This window comes from Prionailurus bengalensis, chromosome B1, assembly GCF_016509475.1.
Source record: "Prionailurus bengalensis isolate Pbe53 chromosome B1, Fcat_Pben_1.1_paternal_pri, whole genome shotgun sequence".
Classification (NCBI taxonomy): domain Eukaryota; kingdom Metazoa; phylum Chordata; class Mammalia; order Carnivora; family Felidae; genus Prionailurus; species Prionailurus bengalensis.
The window spans coordinates 147,066,285-147,090,501 of NC_057344.1; the positions used below are offsets into that span (position 1 = coordinate 147,066,285).

The 24,217-nt window shown below is 33.9% G+C and overlaps 1 protein-coding gene across 8 annotated transcripts in view; it reads left to right on the forward strand.

Annotated features, from left to right (window-relative positions):
• The window catches only part of ANKRD17 (ankyrin repeat domain 17), a 164,599-nt gene that overhangs the window by 100,499 nt on the left and 39,883 nt on the right, over positions 1–24,217 (forward strand). For 2 of the 8 annotated variants that reach the window (XM_043572493.1, XM_043572495.1), the window contains exons 11-20: positions 1,673–1,760; positions 3,485–3,612; positions 3,867–4,010; positions 4,416–4,518; positions 5,993–6,745; positions 11,182–11,330; positions 17,723–17,834; positions 17,985–18,130; positions 22,841–22,983; positions 23,526–23,739. In XM_043572493.1, the coding sequence (XP_043428428.1) occupies positions 1,673–1,760; positions 3,485–3,612; positions 3,867–4,010; positions 4,416–4,518; positions 5,993–6,745; positions 11,182–11,330; positions 17,723–17,834; positions 17,985–18,130; positions 22,841–22,983; positions 23,526–23,739 (1,980 nt within the window). The remainder of the gene's footprint in view (positions 1–1,672; positions 1,761–3,484; positions 3,613–3,866; positions 4,011–4,415; positions 4,519–5,992; positions 6,746–11,181; positions 11,331–17,722; positions 17,835–17,984; positions 18,131–22,840; positions 22,984–23,525; positions 23,740–24,217) is intronic. The other 6 variants (XM_043572494.1, XM_043572496.1, XM_043572497.1 and 3 more) reach the window with 3 other exon arrangements.

The following is a 24,217-nucleotide window of genomic DNA, read 5'->3' on the forward strand; positions in this document are numbered from 1 at the left end:
ACTTTTTAAATCCTAATACTTAAAACCAAGACAAATTCATTAAAAGTTCAGTGGAGATTACAGATAAAAGGTATTTCTTTTAATTTTCTGTTGGCCTTTTTGCTATTTTTTCTCTCATTTGGTCATTGTTTTTTCCTACACTCTTTGGTGTCTGTTTTTTTTTTCTTGTTAGTGGGGTCATACAATCTATTTCCCCTTGTCCCCCATAAAAGGGAAATTTTGTATTAGATACATTAATACAAAGTTTTTCTTAGGTACTTAGCTATTTTTAGAATATAAGTATTTAATACTCCTCAACTTACAACTTAGTAAGAAGGATGAAATACTGAGTTTATTGTAGGGTGGATTATGAAGAGATGTCACAGCAAAAGTACAGACAATAAAGAAGCTCAGAAGATGTAAAGACGTCATCTGAGATATTACATTAAGGTTTAGAAAGGTGGATATGGTGATGTGACAAAAGAGATATTCCTGTTGGAAAAAATAGTGTGAGGACAGCCTGACGGGGAAAGAAAAGCAAACGTGTGTGGGGAAAATAGTCTTCCAGTTTCACGTGTGAGGAAGTAGAAGTGAGACATGAAAAGGTAGTTAAAACTTAAGTACCCATATGTTCATGGGGCTGAGATTAACAAGCAAGTGTGTGTTCTTGTAGAAGTTCATAGTTTATGACAAAAATTCACAGGCAAGCAGAAACAGACTCCTCCATTAACTAGTTTTGCCAACTTTAACTTCTCTTTCCTCATTTATGGAAGGCGAAGAGTGGAACTGGATTACTATTGTGGTCTCTTTCAGTTCTGTGTATGTTAGTACAGCTCTTGAAGCCCTTATGGCACATATTATACTCTAGTTAGTTGTGTGCCTATTTCTTGAAGATTAGATTTTGAGCTTTCCAGTGTTTACCACAGTGACTGTGAAACATACAGCAATGTATCTTGCTTAGTTAATTGCAATTCAAACAACTTAGTGTGTGGCTTAAGAGAAGACTCAAAAGTTGTTCATCAGATGTGAGTGTTAAAAAATATATATATTGTATGTATTATAACTCAAATCTTTATATTTTAAAATATAACTTGGAAAATTTCTCCAAGTGTTCTCATTACCCAGCAATAAGAAGAAGGCAATAGATTCTCCATTTTTTGAGACCCAGAAATCTCTAGTAAGACGTTGTAATTGGTGGTTTTTGAGATATTAAGTCACTAGCCTTGTTGTTTTCATATAAGATAATGTGGTTTTAATGGGAGGTCCATAAAGAAAGGGAATGATGTACTTGCAGAAATTCATACAGGTTAGATGAAGGTTACAAAAAGAAAATCACTTGGAGTAGATGGGGATAATGCTGATTGGAGAAGGATGTGCTAGAGTGCCATTCACTGGTCAAGTTCCACAGTCCTTTTGGTAGAGAGAGAAGGAAAAATTACCCAGATGGATTTAGATGAAGGTGTCACAATCACATGAATATAATTTCAGTTCTTAAATTACATCTGTAGAACATGTTTCTAATTTGAGTTTTAAATTTAAAAATGTATTCCTTAAATTTATTTCATTTCAAAGCATGATATTTAATATCTTTAGACTTAGAAATTAGTCCAGTTCTTTTCCTTTTTATTTTCATGAAAAAGAATAACTGTACACTAGCAATTAAATATCAATTAAGTCTGTGTTTTTTACATAGGAACATGAATCTGAAGGTGGAAGGACTCCTTTAATGAAAGCTGCAAGAGCTGGTCATGTTTGTACTGTTCAGTTCTTAATTAGTAAAGGTAGGTTTGGGTAAGCAGTAGTTTTTTTTTCCCCAAAGATGTCTATTCCCTGCCCTTGGATATTTAGAGATTGAGAGGTAAAGGACAATTTTTGGGTATGACTGGTGGAGGGATGCTACTGAGATTTTGTGAGTGGGTGGTTGATAAATATCCTCAATGCATAGAGCATCTCCAAACAGTTCCATAGTCCCAAACTATGAAGGATTGTCATACTGAGTACCATCCTTGTGAAGGAACACTTACATAAAGAAAAATTTCTCTATGTAAAATTTTGAGGATTTAGATAACTTAAAGTCTGTTCTGTTTATGTAATAATGTATCCTGAAACCTGGCTTCTTATGCCACTGAATTACTTTAAGGCAAGTCACTTTTCTACTCTACATATCCTTGGGCCTAAGTTTCCTTCTTTGTAAAATATAGAGAAATGGTCATAAATACGGTATAAAAAGTATTCAAAACTGAAATGTGATAAAAACCAAAATGCATGGAAGATTTTCATCTATGGTCAGTAATTCTACTTTGAATATCAAAAACCATTTTAAATGACTAATGTATCATATTATTACTTCCTTTAAATTATTTGTGAGGTGTTTACTGTGTAAGTTCAAGTTGAAATAGTGTTGTATGCAGAATTCATCATACTTTTTTTTTTTTTAATGTTTATTTATTTATTTTTGAGAGGAGAGCATACACACACTTGTGTGACAGGGGCAGGGGCAAAGAGAAAGGGAGACAGAGAATCCCAAGCAGGCTCCACGCTGTCAGCACAGAGCCCTATGCAGGGATTGATGCCACGAAACCTGAGATCATGAACTGAGCCAAAAGTAAGAGGCAGATGCTTAACTGACTGAACCACCCAGGCACTCCACAGATTTCATCATATCCTTAAGTATAGGATATGAAAGATTTTACTGTTGATTCCACATTGATAAAAGAAAGACTATACAAGCCATGTACAATTAAAATGGCAATATATACCATTTCCTTCTTAGCAAAAATACTAAAGAAATCTCAAGTTTGTAATTGTTAATAATAGCAAAAGAAACTAAGTCAGAAATAAGTTACTGGTCAAATTACTTTAGGCAATTTGAACACTTATTTGTGATGTATATTTATGCCATAGTATTTTCAAGAATGGAATTATTTATATAATCACAATCCTCTCTCTTTGATAAATTTTAATTAATCAGATTCCATTTTCTTTCTGCTATTTTATATCCATTTCCTGCATTGCCTAGCACACTGTCTAAATCAGAGATGAATTCATATTGGAGGGGCAGTGTACCTGTTTTCATGCTCAGATATTTCCCAGTGAAAGAAGCCAGTATTACTATTACTTTCTATTCCCTGGTAATTCTCTACATACCTAGAGAAGGACTTAAAATGTAGATAAAATTTTGTTTTACTTTTTTAAAACTAATTACATTAGGAGTAATATATACATTTATTTTTATCTTCTACCAGTGCATATTAAAATATTTATGGATGAAATTATGTCATGTTTGTCTGGGATTTGCTTTAGAGTAATTCAAAATGGGAGAGGAGAATTGATAATGGGTTTATGTGAAATGAGATTGGCTGTGTGTTTATAATCATTGAAGCTGGGTAATGGGTATATGGATATTCATTATGCTATTCTCTCTATTCTTTATGATTTTGAAATTTACCATAATTTAAGAAACCTCAATCTCCTAACATGATTTCCCATGTCTTGTCTGTTTTAGGAGCGAATGTGAATAGAACCACAGCTAATAATGACCATACTGTACTGTCCCTGGCTTGTGCAGGGGGTCATCTGGCAGTGGTGGAACTACTTTTGGCTCATGGGGCAGATCCTACTCATCGTTTAAAAGTATGTAACTCAAATGTTTCGGGTAGCATTGTGAATTAATTCTTCACTCTTGAACATTAGAAAATATCATCTACCAGTTCGATTTATAATGGCATTCTAAACATACTCATTTTCTTTTGTTTTATTAGAGGAAAGTGTTCTTTACTAAACCTAAGATTTGAATTGCTAGGGGCTGTTAGCTTTATCATCCTTAATGGTTCTATAAGTTAACTTATTTTTTTTTTTAATTTTTCCCTTTCTGTGTCCACTCTTAGGATGGCTCAACTATGTTGATAGAAGCAGCAAAAGGTGGCCATACGAGTGTTGTTTGCTATCTTTTGGACTATCCTAATAATTTGCTTTCGGCCCCTCCACCAGATGTCACTCAGTTAACCCCCCCATCCCACGATTTAAATAGGGTAAGATTCAAAACGAAAACATTTTATATCATATCTTCTTTATCCTCCTTTGTCTCATAGTTTCAGTTTAAACAGATCTGACTATACTTTGTTATAATATGTAGTTCTCTTTATAGGTATGCAGTTGAAATGGTTAATGATATAATCTGGTTTAATATTCAGATTGTAGATTGATGTGATTTTGCTTTGTTTTCTTACTATGGCAAGAATAACCATTTGAATTCAAAGTGCATTAAAAAAGCGTTGTGGAGAATAATTTGGCAACAACATATTTTAAGTAAATATATCAGTGTCTGAGATTAATACCATATTACAAATATTTTGAAAAAGTCTTATAACTTAAAGCATGTTATTTAATGGAGTGTGTAGGAAAAGCAGAGATATAATCAGTTTCCTTTGTCTTAGGCTCCTCGTGTACCAGTTCAAGCACTGCCCATGGTTGTCCCACCTCAGGAGCCTGACAAACCACCTGCCAATGTTGCCACTACTCTTCCCATCAGGAATAAAGGTCAGTTATACTTCTGAAGACTGTTTTGTACATGTTATCCAGGTAAAAATGATAAGATTACCAAAAAACCTAGCCATTTATAATTATTTTTCCACAAAAGGTGAATATTACTAAGTTGACATAATTAAAATTTTTTTTTACTAGTGAAAAAGGCATGTTACTGTGAGAGAAGATAGTTAATAGCACTGATTTATGCTAGAATTGTCAGCATTAGCAGGAGAAATTCAGATGCTCATCTCTGATGCAGTTCTGATTATCCACCATTTCTTGTAATAACTGGTCATTTCTATTCGTGTTAAACTGTTAGGCTGGGTATAGTTGGATGACATTTTTGTAAATTACTTAAATTTCTGTAGTGATCTAAGGCATAAAATGAACAAGTTAGATCAAAATTAAACTATATTTTAGAGTAACTGGTTTAATGTAGATTTTATATCTGGGCTACCTTTCTCAGTCAATAATTGAAAGTTACTTCAGATATGCTTGTTTGTTTCTCTAGAACTCTGAGGTCCATATTTGACTTGTGGATGTTACACCATGCATGTTTTAAGTCATGTCCCAAAACATTACAGCTACCAGTTTGAATCAGTTTTTCTTTTTAAAAAGTTTCACCTGAAGAACCAATGTGGTTTTAATTTTTTGGTTTTTAGCTACCTATATTATTTTACCAACAAGAATACTAAGTATTTCCACCAGCTCTTTACAGTCACTACTACCAGTCTAGAGCCTTGGCACCTTTTTCAGTTGGTGTAGCAAACAACTGATTGCTGTACCCATAGCCAGATCTGTTTATTCACCTGGCTGTCAGAAGATACAGTGGATGGCGTAGTCCAGCATCTTTTCTTCCAGGGAAACTGAATCCCAAATCTCTACTGGCCAGGTAGCTGTGTGAATATGTGAATTTATATCTTGCCTTTATCAGTCTTGAAGATGGTAGTCCCCCAACAAAGACAAATTTTAGCTGGATTTAGATTTCCCGGTACTTCTCAGTGGTTTGGGTACTCTTTGTGTGTATGTGTGTGTGTTTAAAAGACATAGACTATCAAATGTGGAAAAACCTTGACTTAGAGGTCTAAGTTTTCCTTACATCTTAATAATCTAGCGTTATTTTTCTGTTCTGATGATAAGTTTTTACATCTCTATGACCAGATGAAGTATCTACACATAGCCTTAGATTTTACTTTAATTGCACCACTTAGATCTCACAGACCTGCATCCCTCTATTGTCTAATTTTAGCCATGTGATATTTTTAAAATTAATTTCCCAGAGATTTCTCTATGCACATAAAATACATACATTTTATATTTATGATAAAGAAGGTGGATTTGTTTTTAAACTTCTTAACAGTGCATTTTCACCTTCTGTGGATATGATAACTTGGTGCATAACTGTTGGCACTAAACCTCCCAACAGTAACTCTGTAATGAGGATGCCATTCATGTGCACTTCTGAGGGGGTTTCTTTTTCACACAGCTGCTTCTAAACAAAAGTCCAGCAGCCATTTGCCAGCAAACAGCCAGGATGTACAGGGTTACATCACCAATCAGTCTCCAGAGAGCATTGTAGAAGAGGCTCAGGGAAAGTTAACAGAACTGGAACAGAGGATAAAAGAAGCCATAGAAAAGAATGCACAGCTGCAGTCCTTGGAACTGGCTCACGCTGACCAACTTACCAAGGAGAAGATCGAGGAGCTGAACAAAACAAGGGAGGAACAAATTCAGAAGAAACAAAAGATTTTGGAGGAGCTACAGAAAGTAGAACGAGAGTTACAACTGAAAACTCAGCAGCAGCTAAAAAAGCAGTATCTAGAGGTTAAAGCTCAAAGAATTCAACTTCAGCAGCAGCAGCAACAGTCTTGCCAACATCTGGGACTGCTAACTCCTGTTGGGGTTGGAGAACAGCTTTCCGAGGGAGACTATGCACGGTTACAGCAAGTGGATCCCGTTTTGCTTAAAGATGAACCCCAGCAGACTGCTGCTCAGATGGGTTTTGCACCAATCCAGCCTCTGGCCATGCCTCAAGCTTTGCCTCTGGCGGCAGGTCCCTTGCCTCCAGGGTCCATCGCAAATCTTACAGAACTGCAAGGAGTGATAGTTGGACAGCCAGTACTGGGCCAAGCACAGTTGGCAGGGCTGGGGCAAGGAATTCTGACAGAAACACAACAAGGGTTAATGGTAGCCAGCCCTGCTCAGACCCTCAATGACACGCTGGATGACATCATGGCAGGTGGGTTTATATTGTTATGAGCAGGTATCAAATATGATTTGCTTAAGGCGAGTAAGAGTGTGCCAGAATTTTTTGCCATTACCCAACTTGAGAACTATTTTTGGACTCTTGACCCATGTATATCCTTAGAAGTATTAGTTCAATCTCAGAAGTTCTCAGACGGATACAGGTCGAATTAAAGATTAGCTCATGCAATACAAGTGACTGAAACTTTTTGGCTTAGCTGGGTAGGCTGGGGATCTAGGTTTTTTCAGTAGTGGGGTTGATGTTTGAGTTTTTGTTTTTGATTTTGTTTTTTCTCTTTAAGTTCAGAATACTAAGATTGAATTTTGGCTTTTGTGCTTCTGTATTCACACCATTAAACTGGGAAATTGATAGAAGTTGAAGTGCAAAACTAGTAGGACACATCAGGAAGCTTATTTGTGAACAGAAATACTTTATATCCTAATGGATCAGACTTCAAACCTGATGGATATTAAAAAAAAAAAAAATTAAACACTTTTACAACGATAATAAAGTACCAAACCAAATAGGGTTTGATTGTATGTCAGTGATTTTATCCCCTGTGAATGTTAATGTGTAGTCTCTTTCTAATTGTATTATGGGAAGTTGTGGTCCCCTGACAGTATCATAAATGATATATCTTTCAGTGTGTAGCCAGAGAAATTATATTCCATTATAATTAGTTTCATTGCAAGAAGAAATATTTTAGAAGGTTGTTTTATTGATTCTAGTTTTTGGTACTTTTTGTGAGTTCTGTAACAAAGTAGTAGAATGAGATTCTACAGGATTATAAGCCATAAGAATGCTATACTGCGAAGGATAATTTTCTTGATTTAAGAAAAAGATAAAAAAGAAAATTTGAAAAGGAAGGAAAAGAGAAAAAGGCAGCAAGTAGTTGAAATTTGATAGTATTTATCTGTTCTCTTCCCCCTTTTTTTATTCTTTGTTCTATACTTCTATATGATTAAGTTTTTCTAATTTTGAAACTGTTTTGGCAGCACTATATAGTATGATGAGGTTATATATAATTTATCTTTCATCTTTCAAAAACAGAAAAGAAAATTAAATTGTATAGTGTTGAGATATTTAGCTAACATTCAGAAATTAAGACACCAGCTAATGAGACAGATTTTGTTCTTACAAATTGCTCTAAAGTTTCCTAGTTCTCTTTTAGTATCACCCCAGCAACAATATGTGGAATGAAATTCTTTGCTAATCTTAGAGGGTGCAATAGTCTAATAATCATTAGTAAGAACTGTGAAGATTCTTATAGTGATAAATATAAAATATTTCTATATATTTGAAAATTACTATTAATCACCATTAGCTGCTTATAATAATTGGGATTGCAATTAAAGAAATGTTAGTATCTTATGAAAATTGTACATAAAATTTTTCTATAGATTTGAAAATTACTATTAATCACCATTAGCTGGTTATAATAATTGGGAATACAATTAAAGAAACATTGGTATCTTATGAAGATTGGAGCACAGTAGCCAAAAGTCCCAAATTTGGTGTTACTTACGTGGCCATTAATCTAGGTCATAATGGTCTTCTTTCTATTATGTTGGTTGAACTACCAAAAAATGTATCAAGTTATTTAAATGAAGAATGGACATTCCTACCAGGGAATACTTAAAAAAAAATTTTTTTTTGATATGCTATCAGAATTTACATGATGTTCTTGGGCATAGTTATCAACCTTGATTTGCCAGTTGTACAGTTTTTATGCTGATCAGAATTATCAGAGGTTTGTAAAGTAGTTTTTCTGTTAATTGGTTTACCAAACAAAAACAATTAAATTCTGCCTTTGTGTTCAGGTGTTTTCATATAAAAAAAATTTCAAAAGCACACAAGTTTTTAGGAAATAGGACAAATACTTCCCATTATAAAAATACTCTTCCTCTTTATTATGCCCATTTATATGGAGAGAGGAGAGATGACCAGACGGAAGAGCAGGATTAAAAACATCCAACCACTTACCTGCGGTCCATCCCTGTCATCATGCATGTGCAAATGCATAAACATACACATATACTAATGCACTCACTTCTACGACTTTTTTCTTTAGACAACTTCTTTGGTAGTATTTGTTCTTTCAGTTGACTAATGATCATTTCCATTTCTTTCTTTGGGTTTCTTAATATTTTGTAAACTCATTAAGTGCCGTATTCCTTCCCCACTTAAGCATAACCTCTTCTTTTTCTTTAAAGAACCTAAATAAACTTGTTCTTTATTCCAATTTATTAGACTCCTCTTGTAAGATTCAGTATCATTTTCTGTAGTACTTGGCTGACCCAAATCTTCTGTCTTGCCTGTTCTCCATCCTTGTCAGAGCAAAATCAGTTCCCTATTTAGCCAGTCTTAACACCTTGCCTTTGCTGTGCTCTCAAGTTCTTTCTTTCCTTACCTAATGTTAAAACTTTTCTAGAGCATCTGGTGCTCCTTCTCTGAAATCAGACCCTAAAATGAAGTACCACATGTAAAGATCTATACCAGAGTTCCTTCAGGTACCTGCATATTTATAAGTTGTTACTTTTAACTGTAGGGAATGATTGAGTGACAGGCAGGTATTTAGTTCTAATAAACCAATTTCATAACTACCCGAAATGAAATGAAATGAAATGAAATGAAATGAAATGAAATGAGGGAATTGGTGTTTCCTCTCCTTTTAGATGAGGTGGCAAGAACAAGCAATTTGACCCAAAATAAGAAAACTAATTTTAGTGTGTTCTTTAAAAGAACTTATTCCAGTTAAAATGTAAATAAAAATATAGTCATTTAATAGTAAAGCTTAGATTTTTTTTACTATTGTGAAATAAAAATCAGTTCTTTGGACAGATTGGTGTTCATTCTGTTTAAGCTGATTTTTGTATTTAGCATTTTTATTTGTGAAAATCAGTCAAATCAGAGGAGATTATGGAATCTGTTTTAAGAGCCATAGATTTTATATGGTTTTGAGATTTTATATCTAGAATGTGTACATTTAAATTAACTTGATTTTTTTAACATAAAACTATCAATATGGAATAACAATATCAAGGTCATTAGATGATCAATTTAATATATTAGTACATGCCCTTTTCTATTTATCTGGATCCCTAAGGATTCAAACAGTGTTTTGTTTTGTTTTGTTTTGTTTCCTTTCTTTGTTTTTTCTTTAGCTTTTAAGTGGACTTAAAAATGTATAATCATAGAATGTGTGTTGCTATAATGTATAGTGTATGTTTGTGCCTGAACTAAGGATTTCATGTAAAATAGATTTCTTAATTGACAATCATGTTTATAATTGTTATAATAAGGTCAATTTCAGTTTTATTCTTGGCAGGATCATAACCTCTTTTGCCTGGTTTCAGATCCAGTTGTGAATCATGATTGTTTTCTGTCTGATGTAGTTGATAAGTATGTTGGTAACACACATCCACGTTACTGTTGACCATTCAAAGATTTATGCCCACACTTCAGTGCTATAGCATTTTTAATAGGGGGGAAAAAGGGTTGGTGCTCACATATCAGCTCCAGAAGTGAATCCATGAGGGAATATAAATACCCTCAGTTGCCACCACTTCTGGAGTCCTCCCACCTCAAGTACTGACCTAATTAGCCCCTTATTAATTTGCATATTTTGGTGAAAATAATATCATGGAAAAATTATACTTAGAACTAACAATAATCTATATTTGAAGGATGATTGTGCATACATTTATTTCTACCTTAATCTTTTAATTTTGTCCTCGTCAGTGTGATTGCTGGTTTGATTGGTGGGCATTTTAACCCCCTCAGAATAATTCTACATGTGGGAAACTATATTTCTGTGTGAGGATCAAATTTTTATATTTTACTATACGGTCCTACTGAGGACTACCATTCAGAAAGTTACCATCCCCCAGTCTGCAGTTAGTAAAAGAGTAGGAAGTGTTTTAAATGATTCTATAGTGAGGTTCTCCCTAGTGATATTACTTTCATTGGAATATAAGGTGTGACATTGGCAGGTTAAAACTCACACTTTCCTCCGTCTGAACTTGACTGTTTTACCTTTTATTCGTTTTCTGATTAAGAAGCTATAATGAAAAAAAGAAGAAGCTATAATGAACAACTATCCATTTGCATTTATATTCAATTTTAATTCATAAGAATATTTTTGTTTTCAGGGTTATTTTGAATTGAGGTTTTATGAATACATACTGTAAGAGAGGAATTTGGTTTTCACATGGATTATTATTTAGAAAATGGGTTATTCTCAATATACTTTTTATTTTTAGATTGTTATCCCAAGTCAGAAATAACCAGAAAAGTGAGTTATTAGTGCTGTGACAGTTTACCTATAGACCTTTTGTTTTAAGAAGTCTTTAAATATTTTCTAATAATTATTTCTTACTGTTACCTAACAATGTTTCATCCTTATTAAGTGCAGTTATTTTGTTCAACAGCAGTCAGTGGAAGAGCATCTGCAATGTCAAACACTCCTACACACAGTATCGCTGCTTCCATTTCCCAACCTCAGACTCCAACTCCAAGTCCTATCATCTCTCCTTCAGCCATGCTTCCTATCTACCCTGCCATTGATATTGATGCACAGGTAAGCGCTAAATTCAGGATGGATGGTTTTTAACTAAAATTATATCATCAGTAAAAACATTAATCATCTTAGACTTAAGTCATCTTAGACTGTTTTGTCTCCAGCCAGAGATCTGAGCCACAGTTAGGAATGCGAATCCACATTTTAAAAAATAAAATTCCAAATACAGATTATTACTGATAATTATGTGATGGTCTGGTTTTCAAGGTCATCAGTAACTTTTTTTTAACTGTAGTCTAGAAGAGGTTGTTAAAAGAAATAACTTATTTATAATTAGTATGTATTTTCTTCTAATCTTAAATTAGAAGCTATGCTTCTAATTTATAATAGGTTACACATAAAAGATTCTTCCATTTATGTATCGTATATACTTAATTGCATTTATATTGTCTTTGAAAGTTCTGATCTCGCCAACTAAAACATGTAGTGACTGTCTGTGTCTTAGGACTAAGTCAAAACAAAACAAAACAAAAAACCCAATTAGAAAATTAGTTTACCATGTAATCTCAGGTCAGAGTGAAGTTGGAGAGGGGAGGATAGCTTGCGTTTTGTCCTGGAAAAAAGCTTAAGATAAGGCCTAGCTTAGAAGACTGCTGAATAAGGTAAAGGGTATATGGCCTTATTCAGTACTGAGAACTGTTTGGTTTATTTAGTTTTGTATTTTGATTTTTACCTGGGGTTGGGGAGTCCCTGGCTAGCTCAGCTGGTAGAGCACATGACTCTTACTCTCAGGATCGTGAGTTCAAGCCCCACTTGGACATGGAGCCTACTTAAAATAAAAATTAAAAAAAATTTTTTTTAATTAAAAAAATATATATCTGGGGTGGGGAAGGCATGACATGGGTGAAGGTGGCAGTATACATAATAAAACTTTTTATTTTGTAAATGATCAGTTCTTTGTAACCCTGAATTGCCTAAAGTGTGTGTGTGTGTGTGTGTGTGTGTGTGTGTGTGTGTGTGTGTGTTACCATTAAGGCTCTGTACTCTCAACCTATTGAAAATAAAGCTTCTGGGGCTTCAGGGTGGCTCAGTTGGTTGAGCATCCGACTCTTGATTTGAGCTCAGGTCATGATCTCATGGTTCGTGAGTTCGAGCCCTACTCGGGCTCCAGGCTGACAGTGCAGAGCCTGCTTAGGATTCCTGCTCACTCACTCTGTCTCTCTCTCAAAATAAATAAATAAAATTTTTTAGAATGTTTAAGAAAATAATGCTTCCTTTTCATTAAAATGTTTCTTGGTAATACTGTGAAAAAGGAATTACATTTCTATTCTTACTTGCTTTCCAAATGTTAAGTTATATGTACTTTTTTTTTTTTAAGCACTTAAAGTTGTCAGGGCTATTTTAAGGAATTGTCTGAGTTTCAGACCACATATATGAAGTAACTACTTTTAAATAACCATTTTCCTGATGAAGAAACCAAGGCTAAGAGAGAGATTAAACATCGCTGAGGATCAGTTCATTTAGCTAAGTGATAGGGTTGAGAGTCATACTTAGGTGGGTTTGACTTCAAAGACACCCTCCTTAACTACCGTACTCTATAGTATGTTTTTTAAAATTTTTTCAAATTAAAAAAACTATGAAATATTCATTTATGAACCACATGGTTTATATTTAATAATATATAGCAATATAGAACTGGGTTGAACTTGGTATTGAATTTGCATTATTTTCCTCCAGGCTTTTTTCCCTCTGAGGCTGTTATGTTGTAACCTATAGCTGTTATGTTTTAACCAGAGATCTAATTTCTAGTTTTTATATGGAATTAAGAATTGATCCATAAGGAAAACTAAAAACCTCACCAAATATAAAAGGATTTTTAAAAAAATTCTTTTGAATAAAATAGCCACAGAAAAAATTCCTCATATGATCATGATTTTATTGAGTTTGAAATTGTTATAGTGGTGGTGAAATTTTACCAGACTATACTACTCAACCAGCTATTGCTGTGTTATAAGTTAATTTCTAAGAAGTTACATAGAAATATTTCTAATTTTTTTAAATTAAAAAATCTAATATGTTAATTGTAGTTGACATGCTTATGTAAAAAGATTGACTGTGTTCTTCTTAAATATGTGGTCTCTATATTGAGGTTTTTCAGTTGGGATAGTCTATCATGAGTTACACTGCTTGTCATAGAGTTTACAAAGTTCCTGCTTAGAGATACTAACTATTCACCCAACAGCTAATTTATGGTGGAGCCGTCTTTCAAACCACCCCATCAATCTAGGTCTAGAATCTATGCTCTTAACCACTGCACTATGCTACCTCCTTTTCAACTTTTTATCTTAAGTATGAACACTGATTTTAATTATATTAACCTGGTAAATTAGATTATAGAAAATAGGTCCACCACCTAGATGGCATCTTTTCTTTCTTTCATCTTTGCATCTTTTCAGCATGTTTCCTTGGCCATAGGGCATATTTACGTCAATTCTTAATTTAAAGAAAAACAAAACAAATGTTAATTTTTTTAAACCTTCAGCGTATGTGTCTTTTAAAATATGCTAATGAGTCTTCACATGATCATACTTTAAACTCATTTAATTGATCATTATATGCAGAAACTAATATTTTTAACAAGGATGAACAGGAATCATGTTTAATTTCTGGAACTTGAAGACTGCTGAAGATGAGAGTTTTCACTCTTTATAAGGTTCCCCAAATCTTACATTCTATAACTAAAAATTACCTTTGGTGTGTAAGTATGTGCCACAGGCTCTCTACCTCTTACATAATTGATTTTATGAATCAAGTTTGTCAGGATATATTTATTTTTATTCGTTTTGTTTGGTTTTGGTTTTGGTTTGTTTTGTTTTGTCTTGTTTTAAGTAAGTTCTGTGCCCAGCGTGAAGCTTGAACTCACGACGCCAAGATCATGAGTTGCATGCTCTAGTGACTAAGCCAGCCATGTGCCCCTTTCCTGAATATTTTTGATATATTTATATTAAGTTATATCTATCTACCTATATATATAATTTATAGATATAATTTATTTATATATAAAATATATATAATAACATTTAATATATTTTAATAGCATATACTGTGCTGTTATCAACATTTACTTTAGGAAACATCAATAAATGATAGTTTGAAGGAATTATTTGAGACTTTTACTGTCTTTTTTCATAACGTAGCTCTAATCTTTATTTTGCTGGAATGGCATAACAAAATTTGTATCTGGGTACTGTTAGATACAGAAATTAGTAATCATGTAGAAACTTGTAAGAAATATAGGTTTTATATGAAACAGTACATCTGGTTGAAGGTTAGAGTTGAATACTGGTAAATTAAATATTTTCTGTATTTATTGTGTGAAATAACATAAATCCATGATTATCTTTTAAAGAGGGTAGACATTAAATTTAACTTAAATGTCAGGACTGAAATTATAATGTATGTAAAATTATGTTTTGCTTTTAATGGATAAATATAAATATTTTTTGGATATTTTTCCCTTGTTGGTTTTGCAGTATGGAGAACAGTTTCATCACAATGATTTAATGAGAAATATTAAAGAGACCAGGAAAAATGAGTTAATAGTGGTATGCAGTATGCTGCCATTAAAGCATTCTTCTTTCAAATGCATGCATTCTACTTGTTTATGTGAAGTTTTAAGCAAGTTATTTATTATTTAACTGATTATTGTCACTATTCCCTGATAATTCTCATTCTTCCTAAATGCTTTTTTTTTTTTTTTTTAATCTTTTTTGTATTTTATGTGCTACCTCTGACATGTTTAGAGAATGAGAGATTTGGGATTATGAAGGTTATGGAAGTCTAAAAAAAGCTTAGCCCTTGAAGTCCTAATAATTTTCAAAGTAATTTAATTATGTAGGTATAATTAATAGATATATTTCCTTTTTTATTTTTTGTTTATTTTTACAGACCGTTCAGGTATATTTTTCACCTATATCCCAGCTCATTAAAAGTTGCTTTTTCCGTTAGTATTGCATCTGTCTTATGATTCCTTCTTATTTTTCATTCCTACATAATTGAATAGTCATGTTGATAATTTACATAATATTTTTACATTGAATATAATTTTAGCATTTTTATAAGAATAGAGTCATCATAACAACATCTGTTACATACAAAATTGTATATTTTATGGTATTATAGGCTAAATGGAAATTTTCTTTAGAATGTAGACCTGAATGAGCTTTTAACAAAGCTTTGGGCATCTCTCTCCCTTTCAGCTTTCTCTTAGATATAGATACATGACAATGTGTGTGACTTCTTAGCCAGTGTTATATAACATGACTTTAGTGATACATTGCCTTTCGGAAAGTCATCAACCTATATTGTTATCATTATTTCCTTGATTAGTAATCTTGAAAACACCTATTTTTTTTTTCTGTGCCTTATCAATCATTGTTAATTTTAACCCAGACTTTTGCTTCAGTTAATTTGTTTCTTGAGGTATTACAAATCAGGATAGTGTTTCTTACCGTTTGGGGATTGTGTAGGTGTGTATTAGGAAGGTGGAAACCTCACTTCAGAATCTTTAAATTCTTTCATTATTGTCTTTAGAAGATTATCGTAAGATATTAATGAAGTTGCCCACTCTTAAGTTCCCCAAGGAATTTGACAAGCCCTCTTTTCTTAGCTTTAAATATTTTTCCTTCAACTCTCATAATACCTTGTTTATATTTCTTTCATAGTTTGAACTTAAATTTTCCCTTTGCTGTAATCACTAAGCTCCTGGTGAGCAGGGACTGTATTTATTTATCTTTGTCAACCCTGAAGTACCTAACAGAGTACTTTGAACATAAAAGGTGCTTAATAAATGTCAGTTGAGCTGATGTTTTATAATGTGGGAAAAAACCAATATTTTACTAATCCACTAAAATTTCCCATGCTGATCTTTTTCAAATTTTGTTTGTTCAGTTTCTATTTAAAATTGGCACCACTTTCCTAAATTACTCTTTTAACCCCCAGAAACTCTTAGAAACCTAATAAACTTCATCATAAAGTGGATTCTTCATCATAAAGTTGACTCTTCTAATGGTCTGTACACTAATAGAGAGAACATGTAAGGCAGAGAGACTTAACATTATATTGACCTCCATTGGCCGTGCCATAGGACTGGTTTATGATGGGGAAAGGAGGATTTTGATATCCAGGATCTCCTTGGTTTTTTAAGCCGACCCTTATCAGTTATTAGCTTGTGTGACCATTGGAAGGTTATTTCTCTGAGGCTTTGTCTCTTTTTTTCTGAAATCAAACATAATAATTCCTTCCTTATAAACCTGAAATGAAGATCAAATACTATTACACAGTCAGAGCGGTCACTCATTTAAGTATTCATGTCCTTCTTCATTGTTGTAGTTGGTGCATCTCTCCCTTGTGGCCATCCCTGATCTCTGCAGTCAGTAGCTCTGCTCTCTGCCAGCCTCTTCTGCAGAGCAGCTTTTGCGGTCTCCCTCTTCATCACTGACTAGTAGGCTTTTTCTTATTTCTTGACTCTATCGATTTTGCCTTTTGTCTCTTGTTATTCTTTTTTTTATGACAGAGTTTGGTTTTTAGAGTTATTGACCTTCTGGGAGAAAATGCCGTTTCTTTTTGTATTTATTACATAAATATAATAAATGTTATATAAATATGTAAACATAATAAATATATATTTCATATATGTAGTCGTTTGTTTTATTAGAAATAGTCTTTGAATCTGTAATCCCATATAGCTGTTGTCATTCATTTAACTTAACTGTCATTTATTGTTTCCTAGGCAAAGCATCACTTAGTGTTGCTAATCTAGAGTACTCTTGTAGTACTTTCCTCTCTAGTAGTCTGCCCCATGAATTCCAGCCATCCTGACCTCTCCAAACTCTGCCTTTTCAACTCAGGGAGATTGACAGGCTGTGTTTGGGTACCCAGTCTGCCCTGAAGCCTTGAAACTCTCTAGGCAATAAGTTGAGTTAATCATTTCTGTCCTCCGAGATCACTGCAATCCATGCACTGCCTCTCTAAACACCATCATTTCAAATAGTTTGCCCCCTCTCCCCCCTTTTTTTTTGGTTCTTTGAGATAGGAAAACAAATCTTGTCTGTGCTGTTGTCTATGCTACTCCATTAATGGCTAGAAGTAAAAGTGAGTCCAACAGTGTTTAATTTAATCATGTAGTTGTAAATAGCATATGGTTGGAAAATCATACTTTTTTTTCCTTCATGCCTGCTTTAAGAATTGCCCATAAAGTTCAAATGTTATTTTGTAGCCTTTACAAAATCACACGTTAGCCGCTGATGGAAAAAGAACGACTTAATACCCGAATGTTTGATACAGTAGAATGGTACATCTGTATCTGTATTTGGTATAAGTATATATTATATAATTGATGCTGTCATTTGAAAATTATCTAATAAGCTGATCAAAAAATAATTTTTTTATAGACTGAAAGTAATCATGATACGGCGCTAACACTTGCCTGTGCTGGTGGTCATGAGGAACTGGTACAAACACTGCTAGAGAGAGGAGCTAGTATTGAGCACCGAGACAAGAAAGGTAGGGCTTACTTCTGTTAATTTTTTTTTTCTGGAATATTTGTATTTTGTGAAGAAATACTGCTTCTAGGCCTATTGTGATAGATATAATGGAAAACACTATTGTTCTTTTGCTTAGCATGTAGTGAGAAGATCATTATTTTTCCTCTAGGTTTTACCCCACTTATCTTGGCTGCTACAGCTGGTCATGTTGGTGTTGTGGAAATATTGCTGGACAATGGTGCAGACATTGAAGCCCAGTCAGAGAGAACCAAGGACACACCGCTATCTTTGGCTTGTTCTGGGGGAAGGCAGGAGGTAACATTTTCTCCATTATAATAATTGTCCATCTGTTTAGCAAATATATGTTTTAACTTTTATGATTTGATGGTAATAGAGGATTGGCATCGGGATTTATCACAGTAACTGTCCTTTTGCTAATAGATAATAATTTCAAGTATTAGTGTTAGCATAAGCTATCGTGTCAGAAAAATCATGTTTATTATTCTGTTCATCTGAAAGTAGTATCTGCCATAGGAATCCCTGTGTTGCATTCAGGCTAAGGAAATGATTAAGGCATTCCCAATCAAATCTGTAAACTCCTCATAAGCAGGGCCTATAATCATTCATCTTTTCCTATCCTAGAGTACCTAGCATGAAAGGTACTTAAGCTCAGCTTCTTTTGCTCTCTTTGTATAAGATTAGTAGGGAATTAAGAGCATTCAATTTTTAGTTGTTCTTTTCATCTTCCCCCACTCCTCAAATCTGGAAGAAAGGTTCTCAGATAAGATTGTATGATCTTTTCATTTTTTTTTAAGGAAAGTAGAACAGCTGGTGTGATCAGGCATAGGCGCAAGAAGTTATAGCTTTACACCCATGTGTGTTTTCTGGCATTTAATGAACAGCTGGGCAACCTAATGTTTTAAATCTGTTTTTTAAATCCAGTTGTAAGGATTTTGATTAGCCAGTTGTGCTGTCTCTGTGGACTGACAACTTTTCAATTAGGGAGTTGTTGAATCTCAGATTTAGGAAGTACCCTGGGTTAACCAGGTCAGTGTCTTACTCAGTTTAGAAATCTTTTACTTTTTTTTTTTTTTTTTTTTGCCATCCTATTATAAAGTTCTCCTAATTATCAAACCTGAATTATGCCTTCCCTAAGTTTCCCCACTATTCTTAATTCTGTTCTTTGATTAATTGAAAGAGGTTTATACTCTTATATCTACAGATATTTGAGGCTGTATGTGCCAGTTACCTGTTCTCTATTTGAAGTGTACCCTATTCTTTTGATTATTGGTTTGAGGATATCTTTTCCAAATCCTTCAACTGGCTGTTCTATCCATTATGTCAGTATACCTCCTGAAATACTCTATCTAAAATTACTCTGGCCAGGGAGGTGGTAGGTTATTACTTCCCTATTTGTGCAAAACCAAACTGCCTCCCACCCTTTGCCTGTCATAACACATCAGGTTATATTGAACTCTAGTCAGCTAAACCCACTGGAGTTTTTAGTAAACCAGAAGATAAAGATTTTTAAGAGGTAGAATAATTCTCGTGCAGGAAGAATGGGAAATCTAATAAAATGGTACGTGTATATAGAAAGATAGGAATTAGTGATCCTTTATCTTGTGGATTAAAAAGAATTGGAGCCTAGTGATAATAGTTTTTTGTGTTTTTTTTTATACAATTGTTGCTTTGGCCAATTTATAATTTTTAAATTTATAATTTTTGCTCCTTTATATTTGGAATAGACTATAGGTGTGTGGATAGTTAGACGCACTTTCTAGAGATGTTTTGCGTAGGAGACAACAAAGAATATGTCTCTACTGTGCTGTTCCTTCTGGTTGATAATGTGAATACATTTGTATTGTTTCCCTGCCTGCATTCCATAGTAGAGGTGGTTGGTATATTAAAAGGATTTTAACCCAAATAATAGGAAGTAAATAGTGAAAAAATAAGCTACTTAATTTGATAAATTATCTCCACCACATCAGAAAATGTAGTGATTCCTATTAATCTCAAGTCGAAATGGTATGGCAGAAAATTTTGCAATTAATAACAACATTAAATTGAAAAACTTAGTTGGGAATGAAAATGGTTCTGTTTTGGAATATGATGAAGGTAAAATTTTGATATAACTGAAATTTTCAATCATTGTATAGCTTGAAATAATACTTGCTTCATAAAATAACAATTTTTTCAGTGTTGAATCAAAAAAGAATCAGTTGATTTCCTTCCTTTCAAAGCAGTATTAAAGCCTATAGCATACTATAATCTTTGAGTATTTATTTCTTTCTGGGAATAGACCATTCCCTTTGAGAGATAACTAAGCTCAGTTATCTTTGTGTAATGGAATTAATAACTTTAGAAATTTGATTAGGGTTTTCTACTTTCTTGCTTAAGGGACTCTGTAAAATTTAGCCTAATACCACTTTTTTGGTCTTGTGTTTATAACCTTGTCACATAAGCCACCTACTGTTTCTGGCTCTAAAAGCAAAAAAGTGATGGACAGAAAGTCGTAATCTAAAATTAGTCATAGCTTTATTCCTATGAGTAAAGTTTTAGCTTGTATGTTAAGATAAAGCACTGTTCATTAACATTTATTTGTTATTTCCTAGTTAGTATTGTAGGATATTTTACTAATACTAAGTGCAAGGTAGGGGCTCCTGGGTGGCTCAGTCATTAGAGCGTCTGACTTCAGCTCAGGTCAGGATCTCGCAGTTTGTGAGTTCGAGCCCTGTGTCGGGCTCTGTGCTGACAGCTCAGAGCCTGGAAGCTGTTTCAGATTCTGTCTGTGTCTCCCTCTCTCTGCCCCTTCCTCGCTCATGTTCTGTCTCTGTCTCTCAAAAATGAATAAACGTTAAAAAAAAAATTAAAAAACAATACTAAGTGCAAGGTAAGAGCTATGATCTTGGACAGTCCTTAACTTTTCTCTGCCTCATTTGTAAAATGAAGGTGAAAATACTAGCACTTGTGTCAAAGAGTTGTTTTGTGCATTAAATGGCATAATGGACAAAAGATGCCAATAAGTACTTAAATAAATGGTAAATGTTTTTCAGCTATCAGAGACTGTAAATTAAAACCCCAGTGGGTTACCACCACACACCCAACTAGAATGGCTAAAATTATAAAGACTGGCAATACCAATTTTGCCAAGGATGTGGAGCAACCAGGACTCACTTATTATTGGTGGGAGTATAAATGGTATAACCACTTTAGGAAAAGGTCTGGCAATTTCTTACAAAACTGAACATACACCCAGAAATTCTACTAGGTGGAACCCATGAGCAATGAAAATGTATTTCTGGAAGAATGTTCATAACAACTTTATTCAAATTTACCAAAAACTAGAGACAGCAAAGCTGTTCATCAGTAGGAGAATAGATCACCTATAGTATATTCATATAATGGAATGGTATGCAATACCCGCCTATGACTTTCAAACACTGATTTCATCTATATGAGGATTTAAGATAGATGAAATTAGTGTATAGGTGAGATTGACTGGGAAAGAGGCATGAATAAATAACAGGATTTAAATTACATTAGTTTTGGGGTGCCTTGGTGGCTCAGTCAAGTGTCTAACTGTTGATTTTGCCTCAGGTCATGATCTCATGGTTGTGAGATTGAGCCCATGTAGGGCTCAAGATTCTCTCTGTCCCTCTCTCTGTCCCTCCCCTACTCATGCCCTTTCTCTTTGTCCATTTAAAAAAAAAAAAATTATTAGGGGCCCCTGGGTAGCTCAGTCTGTTGAGCGTCTGACTTTGTCTTAGGTCATGAACTCAGGTTTTGTGAGTTCGAGCCCTGCATTGGGCTTGCTCCTGTCCATGCAGAGTCCTCTTTGGATCTTCTGTCCCCCCCGCCACTCTTTGCCTCTCCCCAGCTCACGCCTTCTCTCTCAAAAATAACCATTAAAAACAAAGTATTAAAATTAAAAAAAAATAAATTACATTAGTTTTATCCATTTGTCAGTACTCAGTGAATATACACCCAAGTTTTGTGCATTGGTTGTAAGTTATATATTTTACCCCCCAAAAATTTAAAGCAAGTAATATTCTAGATAATGATACACATGCTAATGCACTTAAGGGAAATTGCAGGTGTCCATTTTACTTTGAAATGAGATGCATCAGAAAATGGACAGATGAAAGATGTAATAAAGTAAGTGTAGTAGAATATTAATGGTAAAATCTAGGTAGCAAGTATATGTAAATTTCTTAAGCTTTTCCATATGTTTAAAATTTTTCATAAAATATTGGGAAAAAATAAATATTACTTTTATTCCAAGTTTTTATTTTTTATTTATTTATTTTTTTTTTAATTTTTTTTCAACGTTTATTTATTTTTGGGACAGAGAGAGACAGAGCATGAACGGGGGAGGGGCAGAGAGAGAGGGAGACACAGAATCGGAAACAGGCTCCAGGCTCTGAGCCATCAGCCCAGAGCCTGACGCGGGGCTCGAACTCACGGACCGCGAGATCGTGACCTGGCTGAAGTCGGACCCTTAACCGACTGCGCCACCCAGGCGCCCCTATTCCAAGTTTGTAAACATTGTTATTGATTATAAGTTTAAAAAAATATTTTTAAATCATTATAAATGAAAAAATCTTATTCCGTTTTACCACTATGTGATGAAATAACAGAGAAATGCTAATTGCTAAGATAGCATTGCACAACAACACACTGAGATCCAGCAGATCTGAGACCCTGGTCTTTCATGAACACACTGTGCCATTTTAATGGATTTTTTGGATTTTTGTGCCATTTTTTGTGCCATTTTAATGGATTTTAATGGATTCCAAAATGGATTTTTTTTTTCCCAAAATGGATTTTAATTGAAAAGCCTGCTTTCTGTTGGCTTGTAAGAGCTCTTGCTATCATTTGAAGCTGATTTTGTGCAAAGGATTAAAAAAAGGACTTTCCTCTGTTTTCTTATACGATATACCAGAAAAATAGAGAAATCAGAAATACACACTTTGCAAATTGTTTCACCATAAGAAGAAAACACAACTTTTCCTCTTTTCTTTTCAGGTGGTGGAGCTGTTGTTAGCTCGAGGGGCAAATAAAGAGCACAGGAATGTTTCTGATTACACACCTCTAAGCCTGGCTGCTTCTGGTGGCTATGTGAACATTATCAAAATATTACTAAATGCAGGAGCTGAGATTAATTCTAGGCAAGTTTTATTCTCTCTCTGTAAGCCCCTTAAGAGTGTTATGACAAAGCTATTTGTAGAACACTTGTATTTCTTATGCCATATTTAGAAAATGCCTTCATTACGAGTTTAGAATCCAAATTGTTAGAGATTTTTAAGATTAATTTTATTTAAGTATTTAAAACTATTCTATTGATATAGAACTTGAGAAACCATCACTTACTCTATTTCTTATGGTACTAAAAGTAAACAGTTTTTATGCTTTAGGATGGAAAGCCCATCTTAATAATCACTTAATAATTTAATAGTTACTTTTCAGCCCAAGTCATTATGTTGGATGAGCTACAGAAAGTAGTCTAGGTCTAGGTGGTAAAAGATTTCTAATGGAGTCTTGGTAGTATCTCATAGATTTACTAGGGCTGAGAAAAATTATTATTTTAAATAGTCCTGCAAACTAAAGAATCAAATCCTGAAATAGAATTCTATAAAATTCATCCAATTTTTTCTGGGACATTTAAATTTTATATCTTTTCCTTTTGTTCTCCCCATACCTCCACCCCCAGAACTGGTAGCAAATTGGGCATTTCTCCTCTGATGTTAGCAGCTATGAATGGGCATACAGCTGCTGTTAAGCTCCTGTTAGACATGGGCTCTGACATAAATGCTCAAATAGAAACCAATCGGAACACTGCCCTTACCTTAGCCTGCTTCCAAGGAAGAACTGAAGTGGTTAGTCTTCTGCTTGATAGAAAAGCAAATGTGGAACACAGAGCTAAGGTAAGAAAAATCTGAGATTTATACATGGATTTATTTATTGCTTCGATATTTAAGGTGTACAGTAGCATTACGCTAATTATAATTTTAGTATTTTCTAGTAACATATATCTTACATACGTATTTAATCAGAAATCATTCTGTGTACTCAGTCAAGCATTAACTCTTGAAAATACTTTAACACTAAATTTTTATAGGTAAAAATGACATACTAGGGTTATCAGCTAGAAAATACGTACTTTGTGAAAGAGAAGAGAGGAAACATTTATTAGTGCCAGTTATATGCCAAGTGCTTGCATCTTGGCAAGTTTTTTTCACAATAAATTGACATTAAGTTGAATCATCTTTCTGGATCACACTGTAACTCAGGCTGTAGTGTCAGTGCTGAAATTTAGTTGTGACTCTTTGTAGCAACTATATCAAGTTGTTCCCCAGGTGGTTCTTTAAACATTTTCGCTCTTTTCAGTCTCTCATGTGTTGC